The sequence below is a fragment of the Thunnus maccoyii genome, chromosome 7 (assembly GCF_910596095.1).
Source record: "Thunnus maccoyii chromosome 7, fThuMac1.1, whole genome shotgun sequence".
Taxonomy (NCBI): domain Eukaryota; kingdom Metazoa; phylum Chordata; class Actinopteri; order Scombriformes; family Scombridae; genus Thunnus; species Thunnus maccoyii.
The window spans coordinates 26,976,382-26,995,724 of NC_056539.1; the positions used below are offsets into that span (position 1 = coordinate 26,976,382).

The window sequence follows — 19,343 nt, forward strand, 5'->3', positions numbered from 1 at the left end:
ATCTTGAGCTCAAAGAAACACTTTGGTCCATTATGATAAGCATGCAAAAAAAAAGTCCTACTTGATTTTGCATACAAGACTTGCAAGTGAAAAATTGGATCTATTGACTGGTGATAATTACTTGTGGACATTTTCTGTAAATTGAGCTGGAGCTTCCTCATGTGTGCACAAAACCCTAAACCGGTGATAATATGCATATGGACAGCTAGAAAATAACATAAACTATGACTATTTTTTGCTGGATCGATTACTAAACATGTGTGAAAATGAAATAGCTTTTTTTTGCTTTAAACATATATATGTCAAACATACAAAACACAACAATCAAAAAGCAAAAACACTGAATAAAACAAACAAAAAACCCAAAGTAAAAGAAGAAAACTATTATATATATATATTGAAATGCAAATGTAAATTTTTCCATAGATAAGGAGCTTGAAAGTCCTTTTAGCCATTGATTCAAAAATGATTAGTACTTATTTTATAGATAATTAAGTAAATGTTGATATACAATGTTAATACTATACTATGAATAATTTTGTGAGAGTGTCATTTTGGCCTGAGGAGAGATGAGTCTCTAAAAACTATAAAAGCCAAAATGTTGACATTTATGTCCAACATTTTCCCATTTAACTTGTACTCTCAGTGTCAGTCTTTCTTCTCAAATTGCCAATATCTATTCTCTTTGGGAGCTAAATTAATTGCAAACATTTAAGTATGTGTAGGCAATAATAGCTACAGGTGGTTAAGTCCTATAACATAAAAAACATGGTGGAGGTGAAGAACATCACAACCCGTTATTTTTCTGCATCACCTGTTATCACTTTTAAATATCATGACCACTTACAATTTACTTACCCCTGGCAAAAAGAGAAGTGTCGTCATTCAAATCATCATCCATTTAAAACAAAAAAACATTGTCTGTAGTCAGTTTAACCCCATGGCTAAGGTACACTGTAAGTTACTTCACAGAAATTTACTGTATTATTTTACAGTTTGTTTTTTTTTCTACATTAAATGTATTAACATTAAATTTTGTACAGAATTATTCAATTGCTTAATGGTCTTGAATGTTAAATTACATTGAATTCTATGTAAAAATACAGAAAATACACATCCTATTACTGAATGTAAAATTAAGGCAACTTTCTGTTTTTTGCAGCAAAATTTTAAATTTAATGTAAAAAAATGCAAAAATAAATAAATAAATAAAGAGTTAAAAAAATGGTAAAAAGTCTGGCAGCAAAAGTTGCCAAACACTTACCATTAAATGGTAAAAAAAAAACAACCTTTAGTTATTCTACAGAGAATTTAAAAAAAAAAACAAAAACAAATATTTATCGTGGACATTATCTGCATTTTTACAGTCCAACTGTTGTAAAATAAAAATTTTAAAACATTATAAAATATTGCTAGAATGTTAAACAAATGTATAAGTCTGCGCAAAATGAAAAACATTGAAGAAATACCTTAAAATTACCTACTTTAAATAAAGGCTTGTTTTATACAGTATTCTTTTGTAAATTCATAGAATTATCCAATTCATCCTTAAGACTGCCCCATCAAAGCACAGATTTCTGGATGTAAAACACAAAAAAAATATGTAAGATTATATTCAAATTATCCTCCTTTAACACCCATTAATGGTATCTTGAGAGCTTTAGGCTGCTTTAATTGTATGTGATTATTTCATCTATTTACAATTAATTCCTGGTATATATTGGTTTTATACCGTACAAAAAATAGGATCATGTGAAAATGGCTTACAAAAACATGGCTTACAAAAACATAATTTTAATAATCATTACCTTATATATATATATATATATATATACATATATATAGGTATCCATATTATGCTGTCTTTCCTGTCTGTGCTGTACTTTTACATTTGAGAATTAAAATATATTTTGCTGATGACGCTTCTGTGCTTCTACTTAGGTGAGATTTTGAATGCAGGACTCTGAGCACTTCTTCTACCACTGCTAATTACTAACCACAGTATATTATCTATACCACTTTATTGTGGTAGGCCTATATGTATCACTGCATCTTAATAAGGTAGGTATCCATATTATGCTGTCTTTCCTGTCTGTGCTGTACCATTCCCTGATGTACTTCTGGCATCAGTGCCCTCTGTGGAACAACCCTGCTTACTGTGGTACAGGCCGACAATTAACAATAGAGGCTAATAGTACACACAAACACACACACACACACACACACATTGATGAAAGCAGAGTGATGTCTCTTTGTTCCCTTTCCTCTTTACTCTGTCTTTCACGCACTGGTTTGGACAAAATGATACTTCTGTGTGCTGACTGACCAACCCACTTACACAATCGTGCATAAATTTCTCCCCACGCTGACTCATATATGCTGGCATCAGTGTGTTTGACCACTTGTGTGCCTGTGTAAGAGATACAGAGAGAGAGTTCTGTAAACCCATCAAAGCAGTCGATAAGCTCTTGTGACCTGATCAATAACAATACCAGAGACTAAGTCCCATGACCTGCATTCAGCTGCTGCCTATGTATGTGTGTGTGTGTGGTGAGTGTGTTTGTGTATGTGTGTGTGTGTGGTGAGTGTGTTTGTGTATGTGTGTGTGTGTGTCTGTGTGTATGACGCTGATGAAGTGTCCCTACAATTGCTCCAGTGTCCACAGGCAGACACAGACACAGAGTATATTGTGTACAAAATGTCGGACTGACGTGTGTCCTGCAGCAACTTTGCATTTCTAATTGTTTCATCTTTTATCAGAATTTATGTTTTCTGACCATGAGACTAATTTATCATAAAATGTCAAATGTGTCAGTGAGACAGAAGAAAGTAAACCCCAGCATTTAGGGAAATCCACTTGTTTGCTGTCTTTTCCAGAGTTGTATGAGAAGATCAATACCAATTTCCTCTCTGTGTGTCCAGTGCACAGATACGGCTGGGATGCATTTAGCCTAGCTTAGCTCAAGGACTGGACGTAGAGGAAAACAGTTAACCATGCTCCATCAAAGGCATAACAGTCTGACTTCCAACAAATCCAAAGATACCTTACAGTTTAAAGGTTAGGTTAACAATTTTTCAAGTGTGTTTTAAAAGAACAGTCAGGTCGCTGTGAACGCTGAAAGAGGTTTTCCTCGCTGTAATCATTCCTCCTGTTCATACTGGCTATTAAAATATCCCCTTCAAATGTAGTTTTATTGTAAGTGATGTGGGCCAAAATCCACAGTGTGTCCACACATTTTGTGCAAAAATGCATTTAAAAGTTTATTTGAAGCAGTCTGAGTTAGTCATATCAAGTGGATATCTGCCACATTTACATTGCCTTTAGCATAAAATTCCATCTTTGTGTTTCCTCGGACAGTGTTTCCCTGTTGAGCTGCAGTGGAAGTATAGTAACAAAAAGAGGGACTTTGGCACTAAAAAGACTGTAACGTTGAAAGATTGATTTAACTCATTTTAACAGCTGAAGCTTCATAGTAGTTTCAGATAAACTATTAAATACATTTTTGCACAGGAAGGAGGCTTGCGAATATTGCTCCCCATCACTCATCACATTAGGAAGGGATCTTCTAATGGTCAATATGAACAAAGGAGGAATGATTATAGCAAGAACAACCTATTTCAGTATTCATTTGGGCGCCTGTACTGTTTTAAGATAAACTTGAAAAATTGTGAACCTGTCCTTTAAAAAGCAATTAGCCGATGCATTGGTGCTGTTTTTTTCATCTTCTGCAAGCAGCATGTAAGCTATTCAGTTCTGCACACTGCTGAACAAAATCCTGGTGATGCTTGGATGTAGCCCTTGACTAGCTTATTAGCAAATAAGACACAATTATGTAAAGAAGACAGTTTTGAAGTTGTTGGAAGGCACGTCTTTTTCATTTTGTGTGTTAAGCCTGACTAAACACACCGTGGATCTACATCTGTTTTGAATGCACAAAGAAGAAATCACATTAATCTTCTTGACTGTGCGGTGGTAAGATGGCAAACAATGCTTGCAAAATATTAAAATGTTGGTCAAATAATTGCTGGCAGACAAAACATTAAACAAACTTTTACCAGCATCTCTCAATAGGCCAAATAGTTATTGTTTTTATATGATCTTCCATAACTCTGATAGATTAGATGTAAATATAGTATGTTAAGAAGTTATTTCGTGTGGGCAATAGCAGCAAAATAATAAGCAGCACACTCACATCCTGTGGAAACACAAAAAGATATATTTAAACATGATGACAAATAGTTTCTGTCGTTACATAATGATAGTTGCCCTAAGTATCACTAACAGTCAGTGTGCATGTAATTTGTTAGCAAAGAGCAGCCGATACCAACAAATCATTGTTTTAATGTCAGATTTAGTGACAAATGTACAATTTTACAAACAACAGGCAGCAATGTCAAAGTTTCATTAAGTGGTTTTAGACTAAAGGGCAGAAAGACGAAAGTCAAGATAAACTTCATTTAGCTTATCAAGTTATTATGGAAAATGTTTTGGAAATAAGCTGCCTGCTACATTTAATGTTAGACCTCTTTCTGGCTACTTGTAATTGGGTTCAGTAGTTGTCGCATATTAGCTGAGGTTTGGTCTGTCAATTCCTGAGACATCTGGATCTCTTTGGCTTTGTAAATGTTCAACTTTCTTCATCAGCCACTCGTTTAATTATTGTTTTGTTTTTGCCAGTCTAGATAACCAAAAATGTGGTATTGGCAGTAGCCTCTCACATGATATTCATTATTCATTTAAAATACTATTTGTTTGTCCTCTTTAATATGTCAAAGGCAAAATTATTGTCTGTTCTGTTTATCTTTATTTTTAGGAGCCAATGACTTTCTTGGAAAAGTTTCACCAAACTATGTGTTAGCACAAAACACCAGCCCAAATATTTGGGGAGTTTGTGATATTTTCTGCACTAAAAGCAAAGGTTAATGTTGTATACTTCTTTAAAAGGTGTTGTTTTGGTTAAACTAGGCCCTGGTACTGTACATGACGTGGATCCAGGCTGAGGGAAAGGGACGAGCCTGGGATAGTGCAGCTTTAATCTACTCTACACAATGTACTGTTTACCATGACAAAGCCACCAAACTCACCCAGAGATGGGCTTGCATGGACTCGCGGTGAGATTACACCTGTGACATTTCAACTGGATTCCTTGAGTGAGTATTTGTAGGCATGAATGTAGACACCATAAATAGACGTCAGCATTCACACTTCATACAACGACGTACTTGTTATATTTTTATTTATTTTGCTATCATTTGACAGTAATGTCCTATAGGAGCAGTGGAGGGGATGTTACAGCATATACAACTAACTCTAGTGTATAATCACAATCTGTTAACCCAAATAAATCTATACTGAAGAGCTGAGTGGATTAGATGTGGATCCTACAGGCACTGGAATAGACCAGGCTACACAATATAGCTGTTTAACATGACAATGCCAACACAAGCACACACACACAAACACACACACACACACAAGCTGCTTATGAAGAGCCTCTCAAACCTGCTTTAATAGTATTTTGAGGTGAGTGCATGAATGTGTGTGTGTGTGTGTGTTTAGAGATTTCCCATGTGTGAATGTGTGTGTTTTCATCACACAGGACCGCCTAAAGAACCGGTCGGACAGCGTTTTGAGTCACCTGAATGTAGAAATGGAGAACTAGTTTTACACACACACACCCATACACACACACACACACGCGGAGAGGTGAATTAAAGTGAAAGACAAGGAAACAAACTACACCTCCGGGTTCTAAGTCCACCGTCTGGTGTCAACGGTTGGTTTCTTTTTTACTGCGCCGCTGCCCGCTGGGACGGTTTACTCGGACTTGGTAAAAAAACAAAACATTTTGTTAAAGTTTTTCTGTTTCGCTGAAAAAAGACAGGCTGGTAGACTTGTCGTGGTGTCAGTGTGGTGTCCTAGTTTGGAGGAGGCGGGCTGTCCCGGGACAAACGCACACATCTGTAATAACAGATAACAGACTGTCACACAGACACAAGCCCCGGGGTGGAGGACTGTGAGGGTCACCATGCCTGTGCGACAGAAAGGTAAATTAAATGTTTTTGGGGTTGTTGTTTTTTTTTTTTATAATTCTTCTCATCTCTGTGACATATCTGTGTTTATGTAAAGAAAGAAACATCATCGAAGAAAATCAGTTTTAACTACTCTAAATTGTTCCGTTGATGTGTTGAAGTCTAGTTCAGCGAAGCTTGTCAGTTAACGACTGAACCAAACTTCTCTAAAACACCAGCAATTTAGCGTTAAATTGTTTATTGGTATACGTACAGAACTTGTAGATCATAATTTAAGAGATTTTACAAATCATTCATACCTTGTGGTAAATTCGGTTTACAAGTAATCCACCAAACAGCACTTAAATAACAAAATTATTTTTTTTATCTGCTTTTACTAATTTACACAGTTGCTCGTGCATGTATAAATCAGCTAGAAGAGACATCTTGTGATTTTTTTTCTACTTAAATGGTGCATACATGTAGTGGTGCAACTGAGTAGTGATGCAACATCAACATGCTCTGCCTCATACATGGTTGGTTATATACAATATGCTGTAAAATGATTGGCATCATTTTGAATGCCATTTGGTGAGAATGCGACATAAGGCTTAAACTGACACATTTCGTCTTGAGTTTGATGTTGAACTGTCAGAGCTTCCGGTTTAATCAGCTGTTCAGAGTGCCATTGAGCCTGGAATGCCGCCTGCACCTTTCCATTACACCATAAACTCTGTTGCCCTTATGCTCTTCTGCATCAGAGCGACAGAAACCAGTAGTAATAGTAGTTGTTACCATTTCATACTATGCAGACACATACAGTAACTCATTTACAGCAATATCAATAATTTACAGCATTAACCAGAAGGAGCTAAAGTTCTCTTATAATTAAGAAGATTTAAAAATTAATTTAAACTCCCAGGTTTTATTGCATATTATATTGTAGTAATATTACGTCAGGAGCTCAGGGTCATTTGCACCTTGATCCACCTTTCTAAAACAATCGATATTCTTGTAAAGTATTGAGTGAAGACCTTCTATACTTTTAATTTTTAACTGCTGTCAGATTTGCTATTAAACATGACTACAAAACATTGAAACATTCATAAGCTGTGACAGAAAATGAAAGAAAACATTAATCAGACACTCTTAAGAACAGTTAAACATGTTAAAATCCTAACGACGGATTAATAACACCTGTTTCAACACTCACAATATGGAGTCATATGGTATTAATTTTTGTTTTATAAACGCAGCCCTGCTGAAGACCCTCAGCGTTTTAAACATATTAATCCTCAATTTAAAAAAAAAGTTTTTTTTAATATCCAGTACCTAATCTCATTGCTTTATTTAAGAGTGCCTGGAGATTTTTGTTCTTCCTTCATCTTCCAGAGCAACATGTGGGAAAAAAGACTTTTGTTGTTTACTTGTATGTGTTGTGTTCAGACGCTCAGCGAGCCCTGGAGCTTCTCCAGCAGTACCGGGCCAAATTAGATCAGAGACAGCAGAGTCAGAACCGGTCCAAACAAGGCCCTGTGGAGGAAGACAGCCAGCTGCAACAGTCTCTGGACAGAGTCATCAATGTTTTCCAGAGCCAGCTCTTCAGCGCCCTGCTTGGTAAGAATCTGTAGATTTTAAAGCCTTTTATTAGCTGACAAGCTCTTTGACTATACAACCATTGTTTGATGATGAGGATTTTACTATAAGACATAAAAATATTCCTGGGATGAGGTGTTGATTGTATTGCTCACAGTGTGAATATGGGTTAAAGATGTCTCTATAAAAATTAAGCTGTGCTTAAACTATTTACTGTTCTTATAATAAATGCATATCAAAGCAACTTCATCTTCACTCTCATGCCTTCATGCGCATATTTTCCTGCCCTAAGCCGCATTTTATGTTACCATAGATCAAGAATGTAAATCATCATAGTTAAATTAAGGGTCACTTCACCCAAAGAACATATTTTCCGTCTTACCCCATTGATATTCTGCCATACAGAGTTTCAAAAATACAGATAATCCACATATTTTGCTGTAGGCAGTTGTCACTATTTTCTAGAGTAACTGGGACATATAACAGTTTTTCATGTCATTTTTGGATGCATTAGGCATCGTAAACTAACTTCCTCTTCTGTATAGGGGAGTTGACAGAAAACTCATGACATTGCCACTGGTTTTTGTAATTGAGCTAAAACTGACCCTTTGAATGTGGTTTTTGTGTTGCTCTTTACAACAACAGCAGTGTGTAAAAGGTTAATGTAGGAATGCATGAAGTCAGTAGGAAAACAGACCGTGTGTTTGACACTGTGTATGATGTGTTAAAGACAGGAATGTATGTGTTCATTCATTTTTGTCCAAATGAAGATGAGAAGGTTTGGCTGTATGACAGTAGGTTGCTAGGCCACAAGACAGAAGGCTAAACTGGTCAGAGAAGGAAGAATGTTTGCTTCATGTAACTGGCAGCACTTGTTTTCATGGTGTTGACAAGATGTTTGAGCTGGTTTATCACATGACTGTTCACCAGAAAATGAGGGTCAGAACCCACATATGCAGGCGTGACGTGGCCTGTCACGGAAACACAGATCTCTTTGTAGAAAGCAGGCACAAATATAGAAAATATATAGCATATATACATCCCTTGCAAGAGATAACAGTCTGTGTCTAATTGAGCTTATTTGAGGAAAAACGCCAGGCACATGTGTGTCTGTTTGGTTATGTGCATGACGACAAACTGGTTCTTAGTCCCTGGTCCTACCTGCTTCGCGCCACGCCCACACTTTCAACTCTGATAGTAACACCCCTTTCTCTGTTTTGTGTGTGTGAATGTGTTGTTCACTTAACTTGCCACTGAGTTCCTGTTTTGTACATTTTTACCTTTGACCAACCTTTTCTTCCCTTTATTGATGCAATAAACTTCTTCTATTATGTAATATGTTTGAATATACTGTATGCTCATAGCTATGTGTGTATGTTATTGTAATGTGTAATTCCTGTCCTTGATGCCTGTTTGATGGTCATTTTCATGCGTTATATTGACAAATTCTCTGTGTTCTTTTCCTTTTCTTCTCCACCATGTCTTTATTTTTCCTGTCCTCTTCCCTCTTTATTTCTTCCTCTTAATATTCTCTTAAATGACCATTGAACCTCTCTAATTTGACAACCTTAGCTCCTCTGATTACAACAGTCACTCTGATACATACTGTCAGAGCTTACTTCTAAAGAGGGAAATGACAGTGGAAATACTGAGCTATTCCTCTCTTTTAGCTGGGGATCCCTGGATATTAGTTGTTGTTCTATTTAACTAATGTAGCAGTATCCTCGTGCTGCCACTAGATGCCACCAGTGTATAAACTGGGATTTTAGATTGTGCATACTGGCCATCATATGCACAGAGAACAGAACAGAATAGAATAGAGAGACATAAAGGTACATTGGGTTTCTCTCCATATATACCCAGCTATCCTGGAGGTACAAAACATTAAGACTTTCTGTGATGCTTCATTTTGCTTGCATCTATAATGTATACAGTAGCAATGAAGAGTGTCTATTGTATCTGGAGCAGCTATATACAGTAAAGCTACAACTGATGGTTATTTTCATCATTGATTAATCAGCCAATTATTTTTTTCCATATAGTGAATTCATCTTTCCAAATAGTGAAATCTTCATCACAATTTTCCAGAGCCTAAAGTGTTTTGTCCAACTGCCCAAAACCCAAATATATTCAGTTTACAATTATGCAAAACAAAGAAAAGCAGCAAATTTTCACATTGAAAATCTGGAACCAGAGTATGTTGGCAGTTTTTGTTGTTAGTAAAATTGTTAAAAAGCAGGAAAAAAGCGTCATATACTCTGGCTCCATATGTATTTCTCTTTTATTTGGATGACGTTTTGGCCCTTAGGCCTTCTTCAAGATCAACAATTATTAATTGTTGATAAAACAGAAACACATATGGAGCCAGAGTATGCAACTTTTCTCCTGCTTTGGAGTCTGCTTCCAGTTATCAGCACCTCACCACAACCCTTGGTGTGCGTTATTTATCCACTATATAGTAAGCAAAATTGTTGTCAGTAATTTTCTGTCGATCGACCATTTATTAATTTACTAATTATTTCATATTTCATCTCTAAGATCCATGTCATTTTAAAATCTTTTTTTAGTACATTAATTTATCCATTCCTTCAATGAGTCACTTCATTTACCAATCCACTGAACCCTTCAGTCACTCGTCATGGGTCTAATCTCTCTTTGTTTCCATCCAGACATCCAGGAGTACTACGAGTTGACTCTCCTTGCCGACAGCAAGTGTTCTGTGGACCAGATCGACAGTCCAGCGAACCTCCCTGCCTCCTGCAACCTGCCAGCAGAGCCCACAGTCCAGTCACAGCCCACTTCTGGTCTACTAAGCCCTCAGGATTCTGTGGACTCATCCCAGCCCAAATCTCCAACCCCCAAACGCAGGTCAATCAAGTACCCTGCTCCTCCAGTCCCATCCGGAACACCCACATCAAAGCCATCTCCCCCTACAACGCAGTCCAGTACACCTCAGTCACAGCCAGGCAAAGTCAAGTACCGTGCCCCTCCTCCTCCTGTCCAGCCTGGGGCTTCCAAATCCATGGCAGTGGAGACTACTAAGCCCTCTTCTCCCTCTGCTGCCACATCTGTGGGAGTCACAGTGAATGGTATAGAAACCTCGTCCATAAAAACGCCTACTCAAGTATCACTAAATGGAACAAAGCCACATCTTGCTGCCACCAACTCTAGTGTTTCTTTAGAAAGCACTATTACCTCTGCCGGTCTACAAACCGATCCTGCCTCTGCTGACCTCAACCTGGTGACTGTCTCAGCCCTTGTCTCCAGCACCATCCAAGGCCTTGTGTCTCCAACCACTCTAGACAAACTCACGCCAACCATCACCACTCCTAGTGCCAGCCCAGGTCCCAACAGAGTCACAGATGCTGCTATTATCAAGGACCCAGGCGTAGACAAAGTCACTCCCAGCCATAGTCCAACTAGCCCCAACCAGGAAAAATCTACCTTCGGCAGCCGTAGCCCCACAGGTCCTCCAGGGCCACTGAACAAAGGACCTCTTCTCAGGTAAATTAAAAATTTCATTTTACAGTATTTAGTGCAACCTTTGGCAACATAAGCACTTTCAATCTCTTTCAATCAATTGATAAAAGATGTTCTGAAAGTTCAGAGCAAAATACTGTGAGCAAATAACACCAAACATGTGGACAAAATAATCATTTGTAGTAGTTATTGCTGCTCAAGCAAACTAATTTATTTTATCTATTCCCACCACAAATCAAAACATACAACCAATTTCAGAAAAAAATTAATTAATCTGAGATGTGTTGTCAGGAGAGCAAAGCTAATAGCATTCTGGATATGGGATAATTCAACTCTTTAAGTTTTTGTTCAGTCAGTAAAAAAGTCTCATCATTTTAAATTTGAGAAATCATGTAAAGACAAAATTATAAAATGAGTTTAGTTCCATGGTTTGTTTAATGGAAATGTATGTATATCACATTGGTTTGGTGAGGTATTGTTAAATAAAACAACACTGCAGCTTTTTTGGGGGGGTCCACTGAATTCAGGTGTAGGTGACACAATAATAACTGACAGTTTTCAGAGTTCACCTCCAGACAACCTCTCTCCCTGATCTCTGTTCCTAGTCCAACCAGCCCTGGGCCAATAAAGGTCACCTCTGCTAGCCCTACTCATGGTCCAGCCAGCCCCAGGCCAGCTACAAGCCCATTGACCCCCAACAAGGTAAGACATCTCTGGTTGTTTTATATTAATGCCTGAGGAAACCTGCTGGAAATCTCTCAACAGTTAATAGCAGTTGATAGCAGTCAGACAGGGGCATTGTCTGAAGGTGGCTGGTCTCAGTTGTTGGGTGGCAACCTTGAGGTTACAGTAGGGCTGGATAAAACAAAGATTCTGAGAGAGATGCTGGTGGTCTCGGAGGAACTATTTTGTGTATGTGTTTGTGTGTTATTTCCAAGAGCCGAGGAGAGCTTGTCAGGTATGAGATCAGGTGGAAGAAAGTTCAAAGTACATTTCGTGGTCTTGATAACCTCATCATATTCAAGTTTTTCATCGTTATAATATCAGGTTTTATATAAATATATAGTGTTTGCTAGTGGTGTTACAACAATGACTAAAATCTTTTGTACAAATATTTTTTTTTTCTTTTATTAGAGCTAGGATTGAATAAATGTTTTTTCTCCTCCTCAGCATTTTTGACTAGATTTTCTCGATTCTGTATGGTTTTACTCAAATTTTGTTTTAGCTCCCGTGGTTTTTTCACTCTTTTACACCATGTTTTGTTTTTTTCCCCCTGCCTGTGCACAGTTTGTGATTTGTCATTTGCATAACACTGTCTTGTACAGAAGAATTGTTGTCATCTAAGCAGTAGGTGATTTGTTATGTTTTAACAGGGGGGATGGCCCGATGGGAGCACCCCCCTGCCCCCACACCACTTACCTATACACCCATGTACACATCCCAAAGGACATTGCTGTAAATAAACATGAAATATTTGCACCAATGAAATAACCACCAAAGGGAGTGGAATCTATGAATAAAGAACAAGTTTGAGTTCTCTGTGAAAAACGTTATATGAGCATAGTACAAGATTCTGACTCCAATCCTCACTATCACTACTATCATTTAGCTGCTCAGAACAGACTCCATATTAGCTCATAGTCGTACTTTTGCTGTTTGTTTTCACGTGCTCTTGCCTGGAGGTTTCTAGCCAAGACGTTGTTTTTCTGAAGCCAAGACTTCACATAATGTCTTGGGGAAAAACATTTCACAGGAGGACCAACACATTTAATGAAAATCAAAGCTGATAATCTTTTGAGTTCCAGGGTGGCCCTCATTCCACTTATAATATTAATTTGGCTGAAGCCATGTTCGCATTCTGCAGTGGAGACAACAAGTGTGTTGACTGCTTTTAACAGAGGCTTTAGCTCCTTTGGAGGCCTACTTTTCTCAACACTGGCTTTGACTGTTTCAATGTATTCCCTCATGCCTCTCTGTGCCTCTCGAACTCTCAAGTGTTACGAAAATGCAGTGCTCCAGCACTTCTGCTTCAGCATATCCCACCCTGCACTCCTCTGGCCAATTAGAAGGCTGCAGGGTTTTGATATTGGTGAGGAACTGCTGATATTTATCTCTGTCATGCAGCTTGACTGGTAGACACCCCATTCTTTGCTCAAGACTTCCAGCCAGGGTATTAAAAACAACCTCTGGTTAATTGCACTGTCATGTCTCACATTTGTTTGTTCTAGTGAAACTGTTTTGAAGATATTTATCCCCACTGCCTGCTGTGCCTCCTGTGTCTTGAAACCCAGCGAGAAGGCTATGAATTTCAGTACTCGAATCTGTTGACTGAGTGATGTATCTACACTTTGAAGTGTCATACTTCTGTCTTGCAGGGAGAGGGAGAAATCAGACAGTTCTTCTAAGGCATCAAACATGACTCCTAAGTTGAGCACAAAGGTTGGACTATAGAGCCGATGGCATATACCACGAAGAATGACCCTTTCTGTAGAGCTTTGGTTTGGGTCCACAACTGCTTATGAAAAGTGCTTTTATAGGACAGGGTACTATTGCCAGACAGCTGTCACAGTTCTGTAGCTGGAAGTTATCCATCTTGTGCTCAAAATTCGCCCAATGTTTTGACACTGCATTGAAAGTGTCTCATAACATGCAGTCAACTCTTTTCGGATTTTAGTAGAAGCATGATAGAGGTTGTACAGTTATGAAAGAAAGACTGAAATTTATTGAGACCTGCAGCCTCCTCAACAGCCTCTCCTACCCTCAACTTCAAGCGGTGGTTCATAACAGTGCCAGATGAAAATGCCGGAAACTGGTTAACCACTCTGTTCACCACACCTGCCTTGCTTTCAAGCATGACTGGGACAGGGAGCTCTACAATATCCAAAAAGAATGTCAGTGGCTCTTTGCTGTTGCCTACACATGCTCTGACATAGATTATTAATACTGATTTTTGGCTGATGTTGGTTGACTCATCAACCAGAATGGTAATCTTTGAATTGCTTTCTAGAACACTTGCAAATACTGACTTTCTCATTTCTGTTGCTATGTACTGGCTACTATTTGCACAAGATTTTTCTGAATGTAAAGTCCTTCCCATGTCCAATCCATTCAGGACTTGGATGCCTGTGTCTGTTTCTAGGTCAGTGTATGGCTGTCTGGATTTTGCAATTTTATAAACAGTTCTAAACACCCAGTCAGTGGTCAGAAACTGATCCCTCATCATCTCAGCAGTCAGGGTTTCCACTGTTTTCTCTTTCACCCTTTCCACTGTTTTCTCAGCTGCCTCGTGAAAGTCTGAGGTTCTGTGGCAATGTATTTTCTTATGGAGAGACTGTTGCTGTTCACTTTTTGTTATCCCTGATGCAACCACCTTTACCTTGATCCACTCCTCTGCAACATGCTTGTGTTTTCCACCCATCTCTGGTCCAGCAGCATACATCTTTTTGCAGAATATACAAGCCATGGATATAGCTCCTTCTTCTCCTTTGCTTGCTTTTTTGTCCAGCATTCTGGCATTTCTTCCTGATCCTTTTCAGAATCCGGCCTGCTTGAACTTCCTGATTTATCATCTCTTTCTGGCCTTTCTGGCTGTTGAACTACCTGCTCTCTCTCCTCCACCTTGTTGCCCTGCTCCTGCCACTATCTGCCTCTGTTGATTCTCTACAAAAGTAATGACATGAACTTCAATGAAATTGCTTATTTTCTGCAACCCTTTTGTGTGAACAATACCAGTGGATTCTGTGTCAACTCAAAGGTGAACTTAACAAATGTATGTCCTCTCTGACTGCTCCTACTGTGGAACTGCCTCCTCTCTCTTCCTCCCTTTCCCCTCTATCCACACACGAAGGAAGAGGAAGGAGGGTGGAGGGGGGAGGAGGGATTACTTGTGCATGTTACTTTTTTTCAGAGGGTAGCCTATATTTTGCTAGCCTATATTATTTTTAGGGGCATTTACTAAACTCTGAAATAATATATAATTATTACATTATATTGTCAAATAAACACTCAATTTGCAGCACAAATATATGTTTTATTTGAAAAATAACAAGTGAGAATTGCCAAAAAAAAAAAAGTTTATGAGCATTCAAGGGCACTTTTGCTTCAAGCTCTGTTAATTTCTGACCCAGCCTCTGCATGCTGCTGCCGCACTTTCTCTTTCCCCCATCTGCTGTTGTGCTCCTCTACACGAAAGAGTAAGAGGGACCCACATCCGCCTGAACCTGCCTCTGTATGGCTACTTTATATTAGGACTGCAGGATTATCATATAGACGTAGCCTAATTCTTGATAACATAATTGCGATTACAATTTTGATTTCATAGAACTGCTCTATTCTTTCACTGGATGTGGAAATCATTTTGATCATGCTTATTTTTCAAAAACATACTGTAGTTTTGATGGCATAAACATAACCTCGATTTATGTAACTGTCCCCAGTCACATTACCTGCTCCAGTCCCAGGTTACACCAAACATCTATAGTAAAAACTATATCTGTAGTCATGACTTCCCTAAAATATTTTGTCACAGAGGTGGCTTCAGCAGCACTAAATGATCATAAAAAATATTAGAGAAATATTATAGGAGTACTACAGGCAGCTGTTTGCCTCTCTGATTCTCTCACTCTTCCACGACTACAGGTTGCTACCTGTCTCTTTGATCATGAAGATGACACAACTCTATATAGGAGTAGAGTATATAGGCTACAATGTCGTATAGAATAGTATTTATAGTATATAGTGCAGAGAATATTATAGATCTGAGACAAAACTGACAGAAAGGCGGGACTGAAAGAAAAAGGCGCAATTCCAAATCCGTCTGCTACTTCAGCACCACGGACAGCACCGTGAATTTATCAATACACAGCACAGTTAGGCTGCTGATATTTCAGAGCCATGGTTGGGGCTAACTTGCACAAACTTCAGTCAGATAAAGGATCAATGAGTCAGGCAGACTAGACTAACATATTCAACTAAACATCCCCTCTGCCCCTGCATTCTCTCTGCTACTAGGGGATGGAGAGAGGGGATGACAGGTTAACAAGGGGGAGGCATTTTGGTCATTTTGCTAACAAGGAGGATAGCATCCCCCTCACCCCTTCTTAAATCACCTACTGCATATGAGATAATATTTCATAGAGGTATGACTCAAAATTGTGGTTTGAATTAGAGGTTTTCTTCTAGAATCATCCTGGATTTGTTTCTTTATGTCTAACATATCATCGCTCTTACATGGAAATGGATGTGATATAGGGCAAATATGTTTTTACTAGTGACAACCTGTCTCTTTTTGGAGGGCTGCTGGTGGCTGCAGATAGCAGAATTAGATGGACAGATCGTTTATGCAGGCTGGCTGTTTGAACATTGGCTTATATTGTATTACATAATATGACAAGAAGAATCAATTCAGTTTGGTAACATTTTATTGTCAAGAGGAGTCAGCGGAATGAGCTTAGGGGTGGGCTCATGCAACCGATTTTGTCTTGTTGATTTTGTTGAAATAAAATTTGAATGCTTTTGTGTAGTTTTCCTTGCCTTAATCCAATAGTAATTTAAAACTGGGGTGGACAGTTTAGCTCTTCACTATGGAATATCAATTTTTATTCATTTGTATTTGTAATGATATTATAGGGATTTTCTCCACTCGTGTTAGGTGACCAAAGTTAAAATTAATTGAAATGCAATTTACAAAAAAACATTTTGCATGTTGTATTGTTAATTCTCCATCATTGAATAGTTTCATGAACAATTTTAATAGTCTTAAAAGTGGCTGTAAGAGAAATTCAGTCTTGAGAAATAATAATGTTCATTAGCACGACTCATTGCAGAGAGATAGACAATTTTCTGTTGGCAACAAAGAGCATCAGGAGAGAACCAACAATGAGTGCGGGGCCAGGGGAGGGTGGAGCTGGACAGAAGTAGAGTAGAACAAGAACAGAATCAAACTTAAAATGATGTCTCTGTGGGTGAGTTTGTGTTATGCAGCAGTTTTGAGTTTGAGAGATACGCTCATCAAGCACTTTATCAGGAACACCAGTGCAATCTAATGCAATCCAATACAACATCCCTGCCATAAATACGAAGCTTATACATTTTCAGTTTTTGTTGACATTGTCAGAAAAGTGATACTTCTCTATGTTTATTATTGAGGCTGTAATGGGTGGTGGTGGTGTACTGGAGTGCATTAAAAGTAAAAAAGTGTGCTTACTATTTTGCCCCCCTCATGTATGTATGGTGTGGGCATAATATTAGGAACACATTTCAATATAATGCAGGTATGTGATTTTTCTAACTTTCCTATTTCTCTGCATTCTTCACTGTATGAAATGCAGAAGTATGTATGGTCTGGTATGGTACGGATAGTACAGTGTATTGTAATATTTTAAATCCCACATCACCTGTAGTGATGTTGTGTAAACCCTAAAAAAGCCTGACATCCTCAGTGAGTGAAATCCCATCTCTGTGTAAAGCTTCAGGCTCTAACTATGGAGCTCTAACTTCCACAGTCAAAGTTGAAAGTAGAGCATCCACTGCTATACTGCTGTTACTGTTCACTCAGTCTAACCCCCCCTCTCCTGCCAAACAGACACTGACCTGATAAAACAGCAGAGTGGTGTGTCTGTGTGTAGTATATGTATTTGTGTGTGTGTGCTTATGTCTGTGTATACTGGTCTGTCTGTTTGAGTATTTGCCTGTGCATCCATGTGTATGCATATCTGCACCTGTCTCTGCATGTTTGCCTGTCCGTTTTTTTGTGAGCTGAGTGCGTTCTGCATGTGTGCGGATACATATTCTGTGCTATGCACTTTTTGAGGTCAAAATGTGGCTACCAGCTGCCATAAAACGAAGACAGCAGCTGGAAAACAAGAGGGCGGGTGGAGGTATACCGGGACAGCTGCCATGTTTCCGAGTCAGCCTCTATTTCAGCGGAGAAGTCCTCTCTGGCTGCTCTGATGGAAGGACAGGTGGAGAGGACATGAGAAAGGGAGGAGAGAGAGATTGAGGAATGAAAGAAGAGGATGAGAAGGAGGAGACAGAAATGGACAGACAGCAGAAGGATGTCACCGACAGCAACAAGCGGCTAAATGGTGGTGGAATGGGAAAGTTGCAGCTGGGAGATGTTTTGGTGAAAGTTTGCCTGTTGGACTGTTGAGGATGGACTGCATCTGTATCCTCACTACCAAGGTGAGACACAGGAAGAAAGCAGATTAGAGTAGAGAAGTAGAGGTAATTCCTTTAATGTTATGTTGGAGTTTTGTCTGTGACATATGTGGTAAGCTTTGAATGTTCCAGATGTCCTAACATGATGTTTTTTTAACCTGTCACACAGAGAGCATTATTTTAAGGGAAAATAACTGAGACCTGCAGTCCTTGGGGGGATTCCACTTAACACATCCAGATGAAGCATTGTATGATAAATTGCAGGCTTAGTAAATGAAGGGCAACTAAGTGCACCTGCTCACAATTAGCCATGTGAAATTGGAGACAGATTTGCTTACTGTATGGATGGCTTGCTGTAATTTGCGAATGAACAGCTATAAGATGATATAAAGGAACAGACTGTGCTCTAGTGAAGTGACTCTAATGGGACTGCCGAGCTGTTGCTCAGCTGTTGGTCTGACAACATGTGACACCCGGAGAGACAGGAAATTGGGTTGATAGGACACACACTTCAGAAGACAAGCTATCTGACTGGCTGGCCAGTTGTGTATGTGACTGATTCACTGGCTGACTAGCTAGCCGACTGTCTCAAGGCAGGACGAAATACTTGGCTAAAAACTAGGCTGGAAAGATTAAACACATATACTATGCACATACTATATGTGCATGCACACACACATGAAAAAGCACATGGCCTATTTAAAAGCAGCAGTACTGAACTGTTATCCTTATGTTATCTTTTATGTTGAAGTGCAAATGCTACAAAGAGTAACACCACCTCAGAGAAATATTTGTGAATATTTTGAGATATTTGAGAGAGAAAACTGGTTGAATATTGTTGTAAGTCATTAGAACTTGGTTTATGTTCTCCTCTCTTCTCCTCTTTGTCACAGACTTTGTTCTTCCATATTAGACTAGACTAAACCACCTGATCCTGTATGATTAATTCCAGTATATCTTCCTGAGATTCTTGATGTTTTATGATAGTTAACAGAATAAAAAACACTGAATGCATGTTGGTTAAATCCAAGTTTAGGCTTGTTCATGGGAGAAGGCTCAGTTTGTTGCAGTCTGATCCTGTGATTCAGCCTTGATCT

At 38.7% G+C, this 19,343-nt stretch overlaps 1 protein-coding gene across 1 annotated transcript in view; it reads left to right on the plus strand.

Moving 5' to 3' along the window:
• The first annotated feature begins 5,749 nt into the window (after positions 1-5,749).
• LOC121900946 (disks large homolog 1-like) overlaps positions 5,750-19,343 on the plus strand; it is a 118,228-nt gene continuing 104,634 nt past the window's right edge. The window contains exons 1-4 of the mRNA XM_042417538.1: positions 5,750-6,048; positions 7,459-7,629; positions 10,278-11,112; positions 11,694-11,790. Of these exons, the coding sequence (XP_042273472.1) occupies positions 6,030-6,048; positions 7,459-7,629; positions 10,278-11,112; positions 11,694-11,790 (1,122 nt within the window). The 5' untranslated portion in view covers positions 5,750-6,029. The remainder of the gene's footprint in view (positions 6,049-7,458; positions 7,630-10,277; positions 11,113-11,693; positions 11,791-19,343) is intronic.